We start from the raw sequence: 19,711 nt of genomic DNA, 5'->3' as shown, positions 1-19,711 counted from the left end.
CCTACGTAGGCGCATCGGGGTCGCCTATTTCAACATGATGTCGTTATTGCAGTAGAGAAAACATTGCTGGTGCATTCAGAAAGTTTCAAACCCGAAAAACAGCTAAATGTTTTCGCTAGCACTGCTTGCAGGAAAAGTGCTCACTGTAGTTAGTGATGCCATCCTAGCGATTTCAAGACTACTTCTGCTACCCGTCCCCACGCGGGAGCGGCCCGCGACGCTGCCCTAAGGCATCGTCTCGCAGGATGTTCCTCAATAAAATTGTGTGTACGTGTATCTCACGACTTTTTAAGTCACAGCAATTAGTTTTACTGGTGGGTGACTTCTTTATCGACAAGATGATACTGTAACAACGCTCACCGCAAGGATTTACTATTTACACTATTTATTAAGGGTCGAACTTGTGCCCTAAGCCAAAATAATCAAAGCAGTTCTGAGGGGTAAACGTTTATTAGCTATTCCTATTAGCAACTAATGCGGGTGGGGCCCTTCGTCCAGTGCTCCACAGGCTATAGCAGCTAGAAATTCGTAGTTCTCGCCAGCCACTCCTTCGAACGCCGTCTTTCTCTTCTCAACGTGCGTGGGCCGCTCGCTCGAAGCTCGTGCGTATGAAGGGCCAGCCGGTGAACTGCGGCTGGCTTCACCTGTCGTAACGATGCCTTCAGAGTTTCGCTTGTTTTGCAACGCCTGCGTTGTACTGAGCGATGGCAGTTTCCGTGGCAATATGGAGAGAGTTTACCGAAAACATTCTGAGAAAATTGGTTTAAGAATTTATTTCAATCCTATACCTAATTATTCAAACGTGAACATTAAGCGACCGAATACGGTTGCGCGGAGTTTGTGCCATGCTGAAGCGGCGGCAGTAGTTCCTTACACAGGGCATCTTGTTTTGGTTGGTGAGCTGAGGTGTGTTAAATAGAACCAATTCTAGGCTTAGAATAACAGAGCTGAGCTAGTTGGTAAGTATTACTTCAAAAAGGATGGGGCGTGCAAATACGGACACAAGAAAAGTCACGACACCACAAACGCTAACAACTGAAGATACGCACAACGGCGGAAAAGAAAGAAGGCACGAAAACTTGTCTGCGCGTCCCCAGGCAATAGGCGAACCAATCAATCTACATGAAAGATAACTGTTAAGGCATTTGATTTGATCTTTATTCGCGTATTGCTACATTCAAATATTGCTACGGCTATCCTAAAGACGAACACATTTGCAGCAGATTATATTCTCCGCTCACTAACACACAATAATTTATTCGCAGACATTATAGCAGGATCCAGTGCATTTTACCGGTGTGCTTGTCAGCTTGCTATGCGACGTAAAACATAAGTTTTTAGCTGTCGCCACAAGTTCTTTTGTAAAAATAAAATTTCCGTTTATTCCTCCCCGGCCTAGACACTTGAACATAAAAACTATTGGCGTGCTCATTATGGCATGCTCGCCTGCGTAGTGTTTGCATCCACGTGCAACAAAGCAATCCAATCTACAATTCGACATCGTTGGACATCTTTGGAGCAAAATCCAACTAAAGATTAGTGGTTTTGCTGATTTAGTCAAGTGACGTTAGTGTTAAGTCAGTCATAACGTCCAGAGAAAAATGTCAGTAACATTGATGGGACGAAGAATGACGTGCGTGTTTAATGGAGGGCCTGAAAAAATGTAGTGAGCGGTTACGACGTCCATATGGTGCACTTCTGGTTCGGATTCATGGGCGAGTCGCTGGCGCATTCCCAGAAAGTGGGAAACCTGAATGAGTTCCTCAGGGGCCCGTTGGCCCGGTCTGACGGCGGCCGAAACAACGACTCCTCGGCCAGTTCCCGGCGCCTGGCCGCATCCGTCGTCTCGCACAACCCCTTGGTGTACAGTATGTAGAAGAGCTGCTTGACAGTGATGTTCAGGCCTGTCAGCAAGCCGTAGTCCTCGATGTTCACCTGCGACGAAAAACAAAGCAAAAAATACCGCGTGTTTCTCATCGACTGGTGCCTTCTGAATCTAAAGCCACCCCAATGCAAGACTCAGACGCCTGACAGTGGCACTCGCACTGACTGTGTCGGTAAACTTGCGGTTAACCTTCTCTTCCTTCTCAGTCTATGTATTGATCCTTTCCCGCCATCCCCCGAAAGCTTTCTGCACCTAACGTGGTTTTGCACTGCCTCCAGGATCGGAGGCATTGCAAGCTCTCTGCGCCTCACCTGGTATTGAACTGCCTCCGGGATCAGCACACCTTTGACCACGCGATGATTTCGTGCGTTGACGTCATAATGACGTCACAGCGCCTCACCTGGTATTGCACTGCCTCCGTGATCAACACACCATCGCATGCGATGTTTTCGTGCAGTGTAGTCATAATGACGTCACAAACTTTGGTGGTCTGCGATGACGTGATGGCGCCACCGAGCCTTTATTTCTAACCACGGGACTTTTGCGCCTTTCGTGTTGACGCCGACGGTCACTTTTCCCGTTCGATAAGGCATCGAAGGCTTTCGCCTTAAAGTATCTCTCTTGACTTGAACCTCAACCATTACTTTCGTACCTGTTTGCCGAATCGTTTGTACTAATTGATGTTCACACTAAATTCTGCTAATTATGTGACTCCGTTTTCAATTTATGACATACCTTATTGTCCACTCTGTCGTACACAGCCCTTATCTTAACCCGTTCCATACCATATATTTTTTTATATTTTTATCGTGGTTTCTGGACAACTTGCAGGGGCGCTTCATGGCGTGGTCTGGAAGATAGCAAAGCGTGCCGCTAATGAGCTGTCTATGAAGCATTCCAACGTTGCGTACCAGCTTTTCACGTTCGCGGAGTTTCGTGATGCAAATCCCTTGAGCGCGTTTAGATTAGTTTATTAAATGCGAAGCATTTCTTAGCGAACTTCTGCGACTTTGAGCGTATCTATCTATCTATCTATCTATCTATCTATCTATCTATCTATCTATCTATCTATCTATCTATCTATCTATCTATCTATCTATCTATCTATCTATCTATCTATCTATCTATCTATCTATCTATCTAGCCGCCTACGACTTTGTGCTCTCCTGGCCGTTTCGCTAATCGGATGTATACCGAAATTGGTGTGTCATAACATGGCCTTATTACGAACATAAATGACAGGTCATATCATGAAAATCGTGACACGCATGTCATGAACAGCATGATTTACATTCCACGACCTTAGGCTCTTGCGGCCGTTCCGTTAATTTCATATACACCAAAATTGGTACGGCGTGACAAAGTTCATGACGAACATAATGACTGGTCCTAACATGCAAATCATGACGCGCATGTCATGTGCAGCATGATTTACATGACATGGTGTCTGGGCGCTCGCGGCCGTTCAAATGAAGGGATATACACGAAAACTGGTATGACGAGACATTTCTGTATGACGAACATAACTGACACGTGGTAACATGAAAATCATGACATGCATGTCATGTATAAGATGATTTACATGCCACGCTCATGGCGCACTCGCGGTCGTTTCGCTAGATTGATATACACCAAAAGTGGTATTGTGCTATGTGACTGTATGAAGAATATGACTAACAGGTCGTAGCATGAAAACCATGATATCCATGACATGTATGTCATGATTTACATGCCACGCTCATGGTGCATCTGCGGCCGTTTCGCGTGCATGATATGCACCAAAAGTGGTATTGCGCGACACGACCGTATGACAAACGTAAGTGAAAGGTTGTAACATGAAAATCATGACATGCAAGTCATGTACAATCTGATTTACATGCCACGCTCATGGTGCGCTAGCGGCCGTTTCAGTAGATTGATATACACGGAAATTGGCATTGCGCGAAGTGACTGTAGAAAGAACATGAAAGATTAAAACCATGACATGCATGTCATGTATGTCATGATTTACATGCCACGCTCATGATGCATTCGCGGCCGCTTCGCTAGCTTGATGCACACCAAAATTGGTATTGCGCGCAGCGACTGTATGACGAACGTAAATGAGACATGGTCACATGAAAATCATGACATGGATGACATGTACGACATGATTTACATGTCATGGTCATGGCGCATTCGTGGCCGTTTCGCTTGCATGATATACACCAAAATTGGTATTGCGCGACGCGACTGCATGACGAACGTAAATGAGAGGTGGTAACATGGAAACATGACATGCAGGTCATGCACGACATGATTTGCAAGCCATACTCATGATACATTCGCGGCCGTTTTCCTAACTTGATATATACCAAAATTGGTATTGCGCGACGCGACTGTATGACGAACATGAATAACAGGTGGTAACATGAAAACCGTGACATGATGTCATATATGTCATGATTTACATGCTGCGCTCATGGTGCATTCGCGGCCGTTTCGCTAGCTTGATATACACCAAAATTGGTATTGCGCGAAGCGACTGTATGACGAACGTAAATGAAAGGTGTTAACATGAGAATCACGACATGCATGTCATGTATGGCATGGTTTACATGCTATACTCGTGGTGCACTCGCGCCCATTTCGCTCGTTTGATATACACCAAAATTGATATTGCGCGACGTGACTGTATGACGAACATAAATGAGAGGTCTTAACATGCCAATCATGTTATGCATGTCATGTACGGTATGATTTACATGCCACTGTCATGGTGTGTTTCCGGCCGTTTTGTTAACTGGATATATACCAAAAGTGGTATGGCACGACACGAGTGCGTGATGAACATAAGCGACAGGTCATGCATTGTATATACCAGAATATGCGTTTCATTGGCATGGTGCATACTAGATTGTGCATGCATGCGTGCATGGCTAACATGTGATATATGGTGGACTAGATGCCATGGCACGAATGATTACATTTGGCTCAAATTCAAACAAGGCGATGTATGCAGCTCTTTGCTGGCTGCTTCGCATTACATCGATTCCCACAGTGCGTGGATCTGCCGAATTTTTTTACCATATATAGAATTACTTTCTATTATGCAAGAACATTAACCCGCCTATCATTAAATCTAGGAAGCCGTGTTTCGAACAAATGGTAAGTGATTCAGAGTACTGTGTACTCAACTATGAGAGCGCCCTCAGCCTTCCCGCTGGCTGACAGACATTTCGGAATAAATGTGGCCTTCTTACGATTCCTCACTTTCGTTGGGGCACTTAACGTTAATGTAGAGAAATGCGTTGGTGTCGCTGGTTTTAGGCAGAAACCTTGTAGGTTTTGGCAAGTTTTCTCACGTTATTTTATCCTAAATCTCGGCCAAACTTCATATTTTAGATAAGAACGAACAACTTTTAATTCCCAATATCCGTAGTACTTAAAATAATATAGAAGAAGTGCTTACGCGAAGCACAAAAAAATCACAGCATATCCACTGAGTGAATGATGATGAGTGGGCGAAGCTGCGGAGGTTCATCGGTAAACCGTGAATCTTCCGTGAATTCTGCCCAGTACATCATCACCGACGTGAGATCGGGCGCGTTTATACTAAAGGTTCGATGAGTTATGACAACTTGCAGCTCACTTTAATTTTACATGTACGCTGTGAATTTTCATTGTTTAGAAAACCATTGCTTTAGAAAACATCTGGCGTCTTTCGTTAAGCAGCTGGCGTCTTTTCGTTTTGCTTTAGAAACATCTGGCGTTCTTCCGTTTTGCTTTTACAAAACATCTGGCGTCTTTCGTTGGTTTATTTCATCAATCAACGGCGTTTTGAACAAAATTTTTATTGTTTAATCACGCACAGGAGAAATCTCACCAGACACTACCTTGGAGGTAAAGAATAGCTGCTAATGGGAATGAAAGACAGACGAAGTCGGCTTTTAGCTACCGCTGCGAATTTTTTATGGTTCAACAACGCGCAGGAAAAATCTCCCACCGGCACCACCTTGGAGGTCAAAGCGTAAGACTGGTTACGCACTACGACTACGACTACGAGGGACGAACGGGTGCCGCCTTAAAAATCTTCGCCCCTAAAACAAGCACGTTTCCGGAGCCCTCCGCTACTGCGTCCCTCATGCTTTGGGACGTTACACCCAAGAATTATTATTGCCAGCTGACACCACTCTCTTACAGAGGTGGGAGACAGGGGAGCCGCGGCTCCGTTGGCGAAGCTTATATTTTAAAGCGATAGCTTTAAACCTCAAGGTACACACCCAGATAAATCCTAGTTATGTGACTCTGACCTTCAAGCTCAGCCATGGTCATGCCAGCGTCTCTGAAGTTACGTGAGCATTACTGCGCGTTCGCGCCGAGAATTCTGACGTTGTCGAACAGAGTCTCTGAGCAAAACTGAGCTCTCGCTCGACAAACTTGGTTTTGCGACGTTCAAACACGGGAATTTTTTCTTAGGCTGTAACTGACCCAACGGAAGAGCTTTCTAAGCCTCTTACAAATATTGTGAGGAAAAAAAATGAAAACCTCATTTAATTTACGATCACATTCGCTGTTGTGAATGAGCCGGACGTGGAAACTGATGTTTACCTTAAAACTTGAGGTGGTTGCACAGAGTTCTAGCACATCGTAAAACGTGTACGTTAGTGTCAGCGTGCACCTCGACGCTAACGCTAAGGAAAGATGCACTGTGCGGCACGAATATTATTTTAATATATCAGAAGGGAGTGAAACGCTAACGTAAACACATTTGGCATCATCTGGATGTAGTAACACTCACTACTGAAGAGAAAGATACATACAACCGCACTTAACTTTGTTTCGCCACAGAAAACATCGTATATCTCGACTGATTTGCTGTCGCCGTATCATGTGAAACGGGCGAATGAACGAAAGACCAGATACGGGCAGTGGCGCCATGTCGACGCGGCGACACCAAACACTGCCAGATTCCCGCTAAGCCTTCTGTGCAGCTAATCGAGAGCGTATTTTGACAACGATCGAGAGTGCGTGGCTGGCGAAGCATTATTCCCAAATCTAAGTAAAATACCAGCATTAGTGCTGAATAAATTAGCTTTATAGTGTAGGCCGATGACTCGAAAGATCCGAAGCGGTAGGCTCTCTCTTCGACAGACACCACCATCTTGCCTTATACGTTCGTGATGAAAGCTATATTGCGAAAATAGTTCAGTTGCGTTGCTCCGCACTGCGCATGCGCCGTGCTTGCGTTTCGTTCTTTACTCTCACTTATCACGCTCAGTGCAGCTCACGCCTCCGTAACGCCACTACTACCGCTGCGGCCAGCATACCACAATCAATAAACGCGCCGAACAACACGATCACTTATTTTAGATGCGAAGTATCTTATGGCGGAGTTCAATCCGGTGGTGTTGGTGGTGGTGGTGTACGGCGTGACCACCCTTACTGCCCATGCGCATACCCTCCCCACTCACCCTCTTCTCTGCCCCTCTCAATTTCACCTCTCCACTTCCCCTCTCCCCTCCTCTTTCCACTTTCCCTCTCCCCTCCCCCTCTGCACTTCCCCTCTCCCTCTCCACTCTTCCTCTGAAAGCTAGACATGCCGCGGGCTAGACATGCCGAAATTCCCTCCTGCGCAACGCCGCGATGAGCACCAGCGCATGCGCGTCCCCTCCCCCTCTCTCTCCTCTCCTACGCTGCCCCCCTCTCGCACGCCTGCCGACCGCGTTCCCCGCTCGCCCTGGAGAATTAACGGCCAGGCTAGAGGGAAGACAAGACGCGCATAGCGTTCGTCTTCGTGTTGCACGACGCGAGGTCGATAGCATGCCCAAAGAACGCCAACGAAACGCGATCGCGCAAGTGCTCCGGCTTCGCATCGCCTCATGGTCCCCTTTAGCGGGAAATGGTGTAATTTTTTGTACCCGCTGGAAGTCCGCTCAGCAGCTTACAGACAGCGGTAACTCACCTGGTTGACGTGCTTGAGGAAAAGCTTGAAGGCCGGTAGGATTGACAAGCTCTCCAGCACATCAAACTGCGTTGTCTTTTCTGTGCGCAACCTCACGCCGCCGGCCACCGAGGACGCTGCGTTTGCGTCTGAAGCCGCGTAGTTTCGCTGCAGGCATTTCTGCACGTCGTGGTAGCCCAGTTCGGTGTCCACCGACCAGTGCAACTTGCCTTGCGGGAAGTTGCCATAGTGGATGCCGGCGAAGAGCGCGCCGATCACCTTGGTCGCCACTCTGGGAAGCTGCAAGTGCACGTTAAGAGAAATAAATTGATTGATTGATTGATTGATTGATTGATTGATTGATTGATTGATTGATTGATTGATTGATTGATTGATTGATTGATTGATTGATTGATTGATTGATTGATTGATTTGAGGGGGTCAAATCTGTGGTTTCGTTATTTTGTGCACAGTTTCCAATCTCATCTCCGAGTTTCCGCATAAATGCTGTACTGTTGTGTACAATGTACTGTTGTGTTCGCTCGTTAGTTCAAGCGGTGTCTTGGTTCCAGGAAACAAAAATTCTACCACAGAGCAACGCTATTGCTTAAGAAGTAAAAATTGCTGCCTCGGACAGCACCTTCTCTTGACAGTCGAGCTGCGTACGCCGACAAATACTGGACTGGTTTAAGCGAAGAACGACAATTTTGATACATCCTTTTCGCACTCTTGTCAGGAACTAATAAACGCAAGCTCTGAAAAACTAATTCTAAAGCTTTGCTGTTTGCTTTGAAGTGCAATTCGGAGTTTTAGTGCCAAACTGTGACGATGATTGTGAGGTCCGCCGTTGTGAGGAGTACGGACGAATTTTGAGCACACTGGCTTCTTTAGCATTTACCGAAATTTAAATACACTGGCAATCTTGCATTTCTTCCAGATCCAATCGTGGCCGTCGCGCCTGTAAATAAAAGCCGTGTCCACAAGCTTAGCAGCGTAACTATATTGAAGCGTAAACATGTCTGAATACAGCGCTCATAGATCACTCCCATGTGTCACCATGCCGTGCCACAAGTATTGAGGCATCGGAAAACAAGTGGTGATAGGTTTGTTAATAGCTAATCATCTAACAGCTTGTGGCGCAGGCCCGAATACTGGGTCCCTGCAACAAGGCGCTACAAAGCCCTCACTGCCGGACAATTTCTCATTTGTATAGACAAGGCTCTGGCAAGTTTTCCCAGTTTTATCGTTCTAAAAATTCTGCTTCTTCTCCCCGGAAGGCGATAAGGTATCATAGGGGGCTTTGTGGTTGTATGCTGACACATAGCGAATCTATAAATACCCTGTCCCAATCTGTTTACGAAATTATTTTTCATTCTGTATGCGTACACAATCTTGGGGATGTAACCGTTATAGACATTATGCGGCTAATTTACAAAGGTCAGAGAGCATATATTCTAGCAATCTTCATGAACACCTTTGCCGCTTTAGCTAATCTCATTTAATTTTTACAAGTCCATCAAACTGCGATCGCCGTCTAATGATCTTTCATCACTCTTCAAAACTTATTAAGCCCAAGAAAGGATATCACGCGAATTAACATTATGTTAACTCGCGTGATATCCTATTATAATGATATCCTAACATTATAATGTCACATTATACGAAACGCATGCTTCTCTCACCCTTCTGTGGTGCTTCGCGACAAGGTGTTCCCTTTCCCAGGCTTTTCACGACTGCGCATTGTCAGTATATTTTATCTTTGTGTGTGTGTGTGTGTTTTTTTTTTGAACAAAGCTCTGTTTCAAACGGCAATGTTAGCGCTAGCTGTCACCTTGTCCAAGCGCTACACCCCCCCCCCTCGGCCCCCGCCTCACACTGCCCCGGCGCTTGCGGGACCCCATGTAGTGCCTGTGGCCAGCTGGCTGAAACGAGTTTGAGACCCCTGGGTTAGCAGCACGCTGCCGATCGGGCCATCAGGAGTCCTACTGAATGCAGTCCGGTCCGTTTTGAGCAGTGACACCTTTGTTTAGACAATGATCGGTGTCGCTGAACGGTGCAGGTTTCGTCTTTCTTGGCTATTGCTAGTTCATTTCATCCATGGTATATCAGGGTGCTTTAGAGGCAAGCTTATCTCGACTCTATAGAATACGCGCATCACGGCTGAGCTCATACTGAGTAGCCAATTTGACTAAGCTCCAAACGTCGGGTTGTTCTTGGCATAGCGTCCGAAATTAACGCAATCGAGGAGGCTGAGATTGTAGAACGGGTATACTGGCTCTGACTTATATATCTTAGCTCGTTGGGTGGCCTTGGCAACTTACTTGTCTCAAGAGAAATATTATTAGTCCCCTTTTGCTGCTTTTTTTTTATTGGCGCAGCTGTTATTGTCCGGTGTGTTATCTTCGTGAATGCGCGTTCATTTGCCACCTCGGTGGTACTCTTTCTCTTGTCCGCGGTTTTTTTAGCGCTATTTTTTATGTGAAGTATGTCGTACCAACTCGCCCAAGCAACCACTTTAGCTACTTTATCCGAGTTGCACTGCGCAATCCATTACCTGCAGCAGCATAGACTCCGGGTCGTTCATGTACGCGGGGTCGAACATGGCCATGGGCACGAAGATGCTCTGTGAGTCCCTGTCGAACTTTGGCACCGTATCGAAGACCGAGCCCTTCCACTTGGTCACCGTTGGATCGCGGCGCATTTTGATTCTCGTAAGGCGTCGTTCCATCAGCTGCCTAGCCAGAGTCCTGTAGCGTGCGGCAGATTGAGAACAAAGTAAGTGTACAATCGTTCACGACGTGAAAATTGCCATTTAGGGCTAAATATAGGAAAGCGGCCCAATACGGGACAAAGATATAGACGAGGGAACATGCATACGTCTGGGTCTTTGTCCCGTGTTGCGCCGCTTTCCTATATTTGTCTATGCACCAACTAGCCCAGCAACGAGTTTTATTAGACCATTTCGGGCTCACAGTGAAAAATAAAAGGACGATAGTCCCTGCACTGCTATTAGCTGCCCCTACAAAGTATGGTGTGGCAACAAAAGTACGTTCTTATTCCTCGGATACGAGCGTAATGTTCCTGTGAACGAAGCATCTTTGTTGGGATACCGTGCGCACCAAAAAAATCGCACCATCTCCCGGTAAAGGGGACCATGAGGCGATGCGAAACAGCGTTTCAGCATGTCGAGCCCGCGTTTTGGAGTGGGCGTGCAGAGGGGGAGAGAATAAAGGGGGAGAGGGGGTGTCAGGAGAAGTGTGTGGAGAAGGTTTGCGCATGCGCAGTAAGGGTGGTCACGCCGCACACCACCACCACCACCGGATTGAACTCCGCCATAAGATGCTTCGCATCTCATAGCGCCCGGAACTAGTATTAGCAGCAACTACATCAACGACTACATTGTTTGTAATCTGTGATTATCACCGTTATATTTCTGCTCCAATTATTTTTGTTTCGAACATCTGTATCGTAAGATCTTTCTGCGACTACGGTGGCCCTGGTGTCACGTGGAGGAGTACAGAGCGAGCACCGTGAGTTGCAGTTGCCAACATGTCCCTGAACTGAACGAGTGTGCACGGTGGGACTGCTGTCGAATCTCTCAACATTGGCGGCGCTCGCTTGACGTTGAATATTTGCCATTTATGGTCGGTACCATAAGGATACTGCTCCAATCTCGGCTTCCCTCTCTCGGCAGCGCACTTCGAGGAATCCTACCTGACCCGCCACTGGTTGCGTAGCAAACACATGCGATTTCTGTGCACGCCTCAGTGCCTCTCATGGATTCTATCGCAGTAGATATCTGTGCCATCTCAGTGTCAACCCAAGGTCTCTCATGATTGCGATATCATGCCTAGCGCACTTTTCTTTGATATATTCAATCATAACTCCAGCGAGGGCCGCGTGAATGCAGGGAAAGGATGTTGCAACTCCATATGTCATATTTGTTCGTTAATATGAATAAGGAACTCACCTGACAGGAGCGAATTTAAGCCCGAGCACGTATTTACAGTGCCGACTCAAAGCAGCGCGTTCTTTCACAATTGCACCTTTGCGCACAGCGCTAAGGAAGTAGTATCAAATTAGAAGAAGCGACGAAACACAGCGTTTGTGTTTCGTAGTTTCTTCTTCTAGTGTCATTTCTTTCTAGCTGCGCGTAAAGATGCAGATGTACCGACTCGCCTAACTAGCTGATCTACTTGAATCCATTCACAACTCAAAAAACCATCATCTACTCGCCTGTAGACGGTGATGACGTTTCCGGGCTGCACGTCCGGCACAAACTCAGATGGCGAGTGCTTGTGCCCGCGCTTGGCCACGAACTTGTGGAACACTTCAATCTTGATGCGCGACAGGCGGTCCTTCAACATAAGCTTGTCGTCGATGCTCATCCAGGGAGCGCTGTTGATGGCCAGCACGAAGCTCGCCTGGATGTCGTTCAGCAAGCTCCACACCTGCGCGTATCGTATTTACACGATTGTAGGTCGATTCATTTTATCTAAATTTGAAATCCGAAGTTGGCGGGTTGACTCACAATCGAAACCGAATTTTTTCTTGTAAGGTTGGCTTACAACGGAGACCGAAACACATAAGAAATGGGGCGCGCTGTGGCATGATTACAACAATATGTTTGTGTTCTGGCTCTAGCTGTAACATATACCATATTTTTCCTGTGCATGACCCGCACCCTCAGCCGTGATTCGCGGAAAATATTATAAAAATGATCCCCGTGGATTGCCGCAAAACTAGCTTTTTTGCATAGCTTTTATCACTGCCGTGAAGACACCTTCCCCTTTGCACGTCGGAATTTGACTGTGTTTTCTGCAGCCGGCATCGTAAATAAACTTCCTTTATAAAAGGCGCTCCTTTTTTTTTTTTGCTGTACGATTTTAGGGGGTCTCGACCTACAGTGGACTCACTTTACAATAGTGTACACATTGTATAACCATGCGGAGAGGTGCATGATTTTTACCGTACGACTCTGAATAGCGTTAGTTGAACACTTCTGCCCGAAGTCTGGTGCGGGATAGCAAATTGATAAAGCGCTGATAGAATCCATATGTAAATTGCTGTCAATGTTTGCGAGAGAGCGTCTGACAAAAGATAGGAAATGCGGGTTTTTCAGAAAACAAAGAAACAGCGCGATGAACGAAAAATTTATGCCGGTCAGGAAATCAAACCAGAGACCGACGATTTTCGGGCGTCAGTCCCGCGGACCTTCGGACCGCGGAAAACATTTATCAGTTGCGAAGCTTTTTGTCCGATAATGCCGACTGTGGTATGCTTTGTACTCCTGTGCTTGAGAAGATGGATACTAATTTTGACCGTTTACGAAACATTGTCCACATTGCGACCTTGAGCAGAATTTAGGAGCTGGATTCGACTCCTTGGATGGAATTACTGAAAGACACCAACAATATTTCCACTAGCAAAAGCAAGAGATAATCAAAGAATTACCACTGCTTTGCTAATATTTATACAATGATTTCTTTGCCGCACACGTTTCCCCATGTCAATTCTGGCTCGTGTGCTTTCGTGGCATATTATTCACTCTGAAAAAACCCTCAGGATGACAGTTGCCACATGTGCCATTCTAAGATATGCAAAATAGCACATCGTCTACGTGGTCTTTCCTTCGTTAGATAAATAGATGCCTTCTTTGAAAGACAGTACATGAAACAGCATCAAGCTCTGGCGAGAAGCGCGACAGCGCTCATTCCTGTACCGGTGCTTGTTTCTAGATTCGTTTCAATTGGGTGCTGCTTGAGAAAGGACTCGATTTTATTCACAAATTACAATAAGCGCCTTAAACTAAGAATTCACTTAGCTAAACTTGAACGACGAAACCGTGCTAGAACAAAAGAAGAGACGAAGACGAGACGACGCAAACACGTCCTCTCGTCTTCGTCTTGTTCTCGCGTTGTTTCATTGGAAAAATTCAGTATGAATCAACCAGCCCATTTCAAGACGCTAAACCTTAGCTGCTTCGTGAAATTGTGTTCATTTCTCCGTCTTCCGTGTGTAAATATTGTGCATAACTAAAAGTGGCGTGAAATAAAATGGTGTAAGGAAGAGGAGACAGTAATATTGCTGTTACAACAATGGAATCGTTTAGTTTACCCTGTTTTCCTCCGTAAATAAGTACCCACTAGCTCACGATCATTACCCAATTACGTATCTTGCGCATTTATTGTCCGCCTCTTTGAAAAAGTCCGCTTCGCCAGCAGATCCTTGTTTTATGCCGTAGCTAGTTCCTTTCTTTAAAATTTCGTGAACTCCAACAATTAATCAAATAATTAGCGCATACCTGTTTTCCAGCCACACTGAAAATGCATTGATGATGATGATATGTGGTGGTTAATTGCGCAAGGGCCATGCTGATGTCCAAAGAGCGCCAGGACATGGTACGGTGCGCGGTCTATGATAGTGTAAGGTGGCTGTATAAGGGCCTTAAAAACCTGCGCACTAAATGTGCGTAAAATGCATATACTAGTTAAAACAATGAAAGTCACGTGTAATGTATCCAATCGGTTAAAAACAGTGCCATGCGTGAGATCTACCAAGAGGGTGAAGCAATACTAGGCACTCTGCCACTGTGGCCGAGTTGAAAATGCATTGGGACTGGCACATCAAATGCATACAGGCAGCAGTAGTGAGAAGATTGCAATGAAACGAAGGAACGTAATCTCGCCTTGTCCTTGTTCGGCACGTTCTGTCGCACGTCGGCGTACGCGTGCAGAAATACGGCGGGCGTGACACGCTCGTACATGCGGATGCATCGGCGCCACCGGGGCCAGTTGAGCCGGCGCAGGCCGGTCAGCTGCTTCATCTGCAGCGAGGCCATCTCCAGTGCCTGGTCCGGCAGCAGTGGTGAGATGTGCAGCAGTGCGCGGAAGCCCAGGTAGTTGAGCACGTCCACGCCTTTGGTGACGTGCAGCACGTTGCGAAGGTCGCGGAAATACGCCTCGGTCTTCACCAGAACCTGCGGTAAAACGTCGTAAAAACGTTATAAGACGTGACACGACGCATGTTCAGCTCACCTTATTTGCTATGCGTACTGCAGCACAAAGTCGATGTGTTCCATTCACAATCTATCCACGCTTAATTAACGATGCAGCGAACCTCGCGCGAGCCTGCCGGAACGTGGCTCCGAGCATCCAGACGCCTTCACATGTAGGAGTTTTTCCGTGGTTGGAAAGCTTTAACACACATTTCCTTTAGAGCTGTTGAACTTGAAGAAACTCCAGCTTCTCCCTCCGTGTCGCATTCCTTTCGGTGGATCATGCAGGGGCGTAGCTAAGGAGTGGGGGGTCAACCCCCACCCGATAATTGTCAATTTCGCTTGCCTATATATACACGCACACATACAAACGCACCCACGAACATACGTATAGTGGACCCCCCCCCCCCCCCCACCAAAAAAAAACATCTCTGGCTACGCCCTTCGGATCATGGTGATTAAAGCGGGATGGGGGCTGCCCGCCCATTAATCACTTAAGAAGCTGCGCAATGTCTGCCCCATATTTTTACTTAGTCGGACCTGTCGCGTCATAGTTTAAAGAGCACGGTTATGACCACGCAAGTTTTTGACGATAACGGCGGCCGAAGACCCAGGAACTGCTTACTTCCCATCTTTACTAGCGGAAAGCCAGGGACCAAAGGCAGGCCATTGTGAGAAGCGCGTCATCGCTTCATCTTAATTTTTTCATCCACTGTGAAGCATGTCTTCCGGACTGGCCCAACAGAAGCGGGGATGAAGGGGGAGGGGCGTCTGCGGGGAAGCTACGCCCCCCTCCCCCCTAATGGGGAACCGTACGCCTGCCTATGCGTACTAACTGGCATAACGTATGGTTGAGCCTCCCATCCCCTCCCCCACCTTACCCGAAAAAAATTCGGCCTACCTCCCTGCTTCATCAATGGTGCCCCAACCCCCGTTTTTTTTTTATTTCAAATTTAATATTAAGGTGCCGATTAAGTTCAGCTGTGTGAAGAGGTACCATGCTTTTTGTGGGTATAAACTGCAGGAAACATGAGAAGCCTCGACAATTTGCTTGCTCCGCGGAAGTTGCTAGCTTCAGATCACCACATCTTCTCTTCTACTTCAAAAATGTTTTCTTGCGCTCCAAGAACTGTTTACTTCTCACGTTTATCCCCGGAAAGCAAGGAACCAAGGACGAACCGCTGTGAGAGGTCCATCATCGCTTCATGTTCATGCTAAAATCCATTGCCAAGCTTGTTTTCTTTCGGACTCGACCAGCGGGTGGTCGGTGGAGGAGGAGGAGGGGGTCGCTGCATTGAAACTTTGCTACCCCTAATGGAGACCCCCTGAGCTTGCCTATGGGCACAATTACAATGCGCGAAGTGCTTAGCCGCAGTCACCGCCGACATCAAAGGCGTTTTGTCACAAGGAGGACAGCGTATCTACGTACGAGATCAGTCTAATGAGCACGTGGCTAGAACATGTACACTGCTATCAGAAGAAAATTTCTTATCAGGAAACGCAATACAGATTATCAGGAAGAAACGCTGGCATCTATGAATGTACAAAGAAACCTGTCTCGACGAATGATTACCTTCATGCGACTGTGTACAACAGTGATGTTGCTGAACAGGAAGGTGAGCAGCTGTATGAGGTTAGCGTGGTGCTTGAGCTGCACCAGCTTGAAGCGGTTTGCAGCGAACGCCTCGCTTCCGCGGTCGGTGGCGGCCTCTGCCAGTCGGGCGGAGAACTCGCGTACCCGCCGTGCGATATCCACATACTTGCCGCTGGTGAACACCTTAAAGCAGCTGGTTACCGCCATGGAGTACCACTCGGGCAGCGCGCTTTCCTGGCTGCCGTACTGGCCGATCAGCACGTCCGGATCGCCGAGTGCGATAATGTACCGCTCTTCGTTCTCTGGATCAGGCTCCACCTGTCACGTGACACGCAAGAAAGTCAGGGCACCCTGGGTTTAATTGAAGTGATGCTTCCCGTAACCACTAAGACGTAACAGGTCAAACTATCCAAGCTCAGTGTACACCTTGACGGCTTTCTACTTAAGCTCAGCGAGGGGGGAACTCTCCATTAAAACAAGTAAGATCAAAAAGTTAGACGGGGTAATCGGCAGTTACACAAAGGGACATTTGTACGAGATTACATTTCTATCACGAAATTCTGCGACTTTCGCATGCGCCTATAGGTAGCGTTTTATGATCGCTTGTGTGTATACCTCGGCCACGAAAAAAAAAAATCATACGGCTGCCTCATTTCATGGCCGCAGAATTCGATTTTTCCGAATCATCGCGCTTTAGTTCTATTTCCTACTGACTTCCAGGGACGCGAGTTCATCGTGTCTAGAATGCTTGCCGTCTTAGTTTGTCTCCGAATTTCCGTACCTGCGCTGGTTTTCTTTGCAGTTCCAAACTAGCTATGCACATTTCGTAGCTTGGCTTAAAGGTAGACTAAGAGAAAAACGAGTTTTCTCATATTGTTAAATTACTCATTCGCAATACCAATAGCGCCAGGCTTTCCGCGAGAAGACGCTTGGTGAGCGAGAAAACGTGCAAAAAGAAAGTGCGGGTGGCGACGCCACCTTGAAGTCCCCGCACCAACCGCCGTTACGTCACAGATTTTTATGGCGTGTACTAGGGCTGACGTAGTTCCTACCGTTAAATATGAAGCACATTGTCCTATAAGGGTTCCATCACTTGGCATATCAAGTTTCAGAAAATTTATTTGAGTGAGTATGGCCTAAATACGAATAAAACGTGAAATACGTGACGGCACGTGCTGAGATCTCGGAGCAAAATTAAAAGTGTAACTTTGACATTGATGTCTCTTTTTAATGAGCATGATACTGAAATTAACGATCATGGAGCTTTCAGGTTATAATTTATTAGACTAAGCTGGTCCATCGTTTCGCTTTCTTTAGTGTCCCCTTCAACTACTCCTACTTTTAGCTCGCGATCTCACCTTTACCGAAACCAGAACGGCCAGTCCGAGGTTCCGCAGCAGGAGACTGGTGCTCTTCCAGACGTCATGGAGCGTCTTGGTGTCGCGATGGAAGGGCCACCCGCGCAAACCCAGATCGCCCATGAAGTCCACTAGCGCAGTCTTGTGGCCCTCAGTAAAGGGCCTGTGCACGCACGCACTGATGATGGATTGAGCCTTGATGAGTCTGTTGTTGGTCCTCGCCTGCGACGTCATCGCGCGATAGACGTCCTCTTCGACCTTCTGCACGAGCAGTGAGTCGACGGACGAGCCCACTTCAGGATATAAGTTCTTCCAGTGGTTGCAGACGAAGCTGTAGAAGTCGTCGCACGGCGACACACTCCAGTCTAGGTAGCTGGTGAGGTACACCGATTCCCTCTCGCACACCTTCGTCTCGCAGAAGTGCCTGTTCTGGTCGCTTAACGTGACGATAGCGCGTGTGCGCCGCTTCGCTGCCGTCGCGATGACACGCCGAGTAGTCCTACGCGTCGCTTTCCTGTTACCCGCCCCTTTGGTATCGTCGCCGTCACTGCGGCTCGTAGTCGCCAGAGGCCGAATCCTCTCGGTGCTCGAAGGAACGGCGTTGGGCGCTTGCGTCTCTCGTGCGGTCGTGGCCGCCGGCCTCGGCGTGCTCGCGTTCTGGTTGCTGCCGCCGGAGTTGTAGATTCTCTTGCCCTCCCACACAGCGATCTTTCTACGGCGCCGTGGCTTTTCGGTTGTGGTCTTGCTCGCTTCTTCTTCCGCGAACATGGGCCCCGTCATGTGCTCTTCCAAGCCACGCTTCCACTGTCGGCGTTCTTCAGGAACACGTTGGATGGCCCTTGGGCTGCAGAAGCGGCCACGTCAATTGGTGGCTGGGTTTTCTTCTTCCTCGCCTGGACGTTCCCGGCTGCGTGGAAGACTGCCGGAGGGCCTATTTCACCGCCTTCGAACGAGCCAATGTCACTTCCTTCGGTGGAAGGCTTGTGCGCGAGCTCGGAGTATGAGTAGAAGAAGGCGGCCAGTCCGAACGCCGCCGCAACAGTGAATGTGGTACCGACTAAAAGTAACACGCCGGTGAAGGAATACTTTCCACCGGTCTTCGATGGGTGCCCTTTCGTGGTGTCCGCACCGTAACGGCTACGGCTGTCGTCGACGTCGCTTTCCATTTCACTTCCCGCGACGCTGTCGAAGCCGGACTCCGGATAGCTGCCGCCGATGGTGTCGGCGACGCTCTCCGTCTTCTCTGCCGCCATCTCGCTGTCCTCCCAATCACCCGTGGTGTTGCGACTGACGTCTTCCTCTTCCGCGTAGTGGGGTGTCGTATAGACTTCCGAAGACGTCTGCGCCGAGAACTCGCCCGTGGCGATGCTTTGGCCACCGGATCCGTACGTGTCGGTCGTCCCGTAGCCATAGCCGCCGGCTCTGCCGGCGCCGCTGGCGTACGGCCAGAAGGGCAGCCTACCTTGGGCGCCGCCTAGGATGTTTCGGATGTACTCGAGCTTGTGGGCGTCGGTCACCACATTGGAGGAGCCGTCGCCCGACACCTCTCCATCGGCGGTCGTGGAGCGTCGGGGGACGCGCCGGTGTCGTTCGCGGCGCTGGTGCTGATGCGGCAGCGCGGAGGAAGGTGTGCGGCTCGAGTGGCTCGCATCGGAACTCGTCGTGACTTCTGCAGGCGCCGCGGGATTGTGCCGCCTGTAGTCATTTCGGACCCACCTGAGCATCGGAGCAAGCTCGGCTCGCCACGGGCTGAGACTATCCCGCGGCTCTGCTCCGGGCGAGCCTGTTTCGGGTAGGAATAACAGAGGTGGCACTCACGGTGGGTCTAGCATCGTCGGAAGGTGAGCACACTGCGCTTTTTTTTTTCGTTGGAAAAGCAGCAGCTGGCTGGGCGGCAGAATGTGCCTACCTCTTCCTTCTCTTCCTTTCACTGCCTTTATTTTTGCGTGTAGAA

General features: G+C 48.2%; 2 protein-coding genes across 2 annotated transcripts in view; one reads left to right on the top strand and one right to left on the bottom strand.

Moving 5' to 3' along the window:
* The window catches only part of LOC119395976 (uncharacterized), a 67,697-nt gene that overhangs the window by 40,912 nt on the left and 7,074 nt on the right, over nt 1-19,711 (top strand). The gene's annotated exons all lie outside the window — the stretch shown is intronic.
* LOC119395977 (neprilysin-like) lies at nt 1,664-18,666 on the bottom strand. The gene is made up of 7 exons (XM_037663007.2): nt 17,758-18,666; nt 16,379-16,717; nt 14,497-14,787; nt 12,045-12,259; nt 10,363-10,555; nt 7,830-8,108; nt 1,664-1,935 (listed from the first exon to the last, which is right to left on the bottom strand). Exons 1-7 carry the CDS (start codon nt 18,535-18,537, stop codon nt 1,675-1,677), a joined length of 2,358 nt encoding a protein of 785 aa, XP_037518935.1. The 5' UTR covers nt 18,538-18,666; the 3' UTR covers nt 1,664-1,674.

This window comes from Rhipicephalus sanguineus, chromosome 6 (genome assembly GCF_013339695.2).
Source record: "Rhipicephalus sanguineus isolate Rsan-2018 chromosome 6, BIME_Rsan_1.4, whole genome shotgun sequence".
Taxonomy (NCBI): domain Eukaryota; kingdom Metazoa; phylum Arthropoda; class Arachnida; order Ixodida; family Ixodidae; genus Rhipicephalus; species Rhipicephalus sanguineus.
The sequence above is the reverse complement of the archived record's forward strand: the minus strand, read 5'-3'. Positions and strand labels throughout refer to the sequence as shown.

Excerpts from the sequence above, each read along its gene's own strand:
- LOC119395977 (XM_037663007.2), bottom strand. The coding sequence starts at position 18,537 with ATGACGGGGCCCATGTTCGCGGAAGAAGAAGCGAGCAAGACCACAACC. Across the intron at positions 14,788-16,378 it reads TTGTACACAGTCGCATGAAG|GTTCTGGTGAAGACCGAGGC; the intron begins GTAATCATTCGT and ends GTTTTACCGCAG. Across the intron at positions 8,109-10,362 it reads CGGAGTCTATGCTGCTGCAG|CTTCCCAGAGTGGCGACCAA; the intron begins GTAATGGATTGC and ends GTGCACTTGCAG.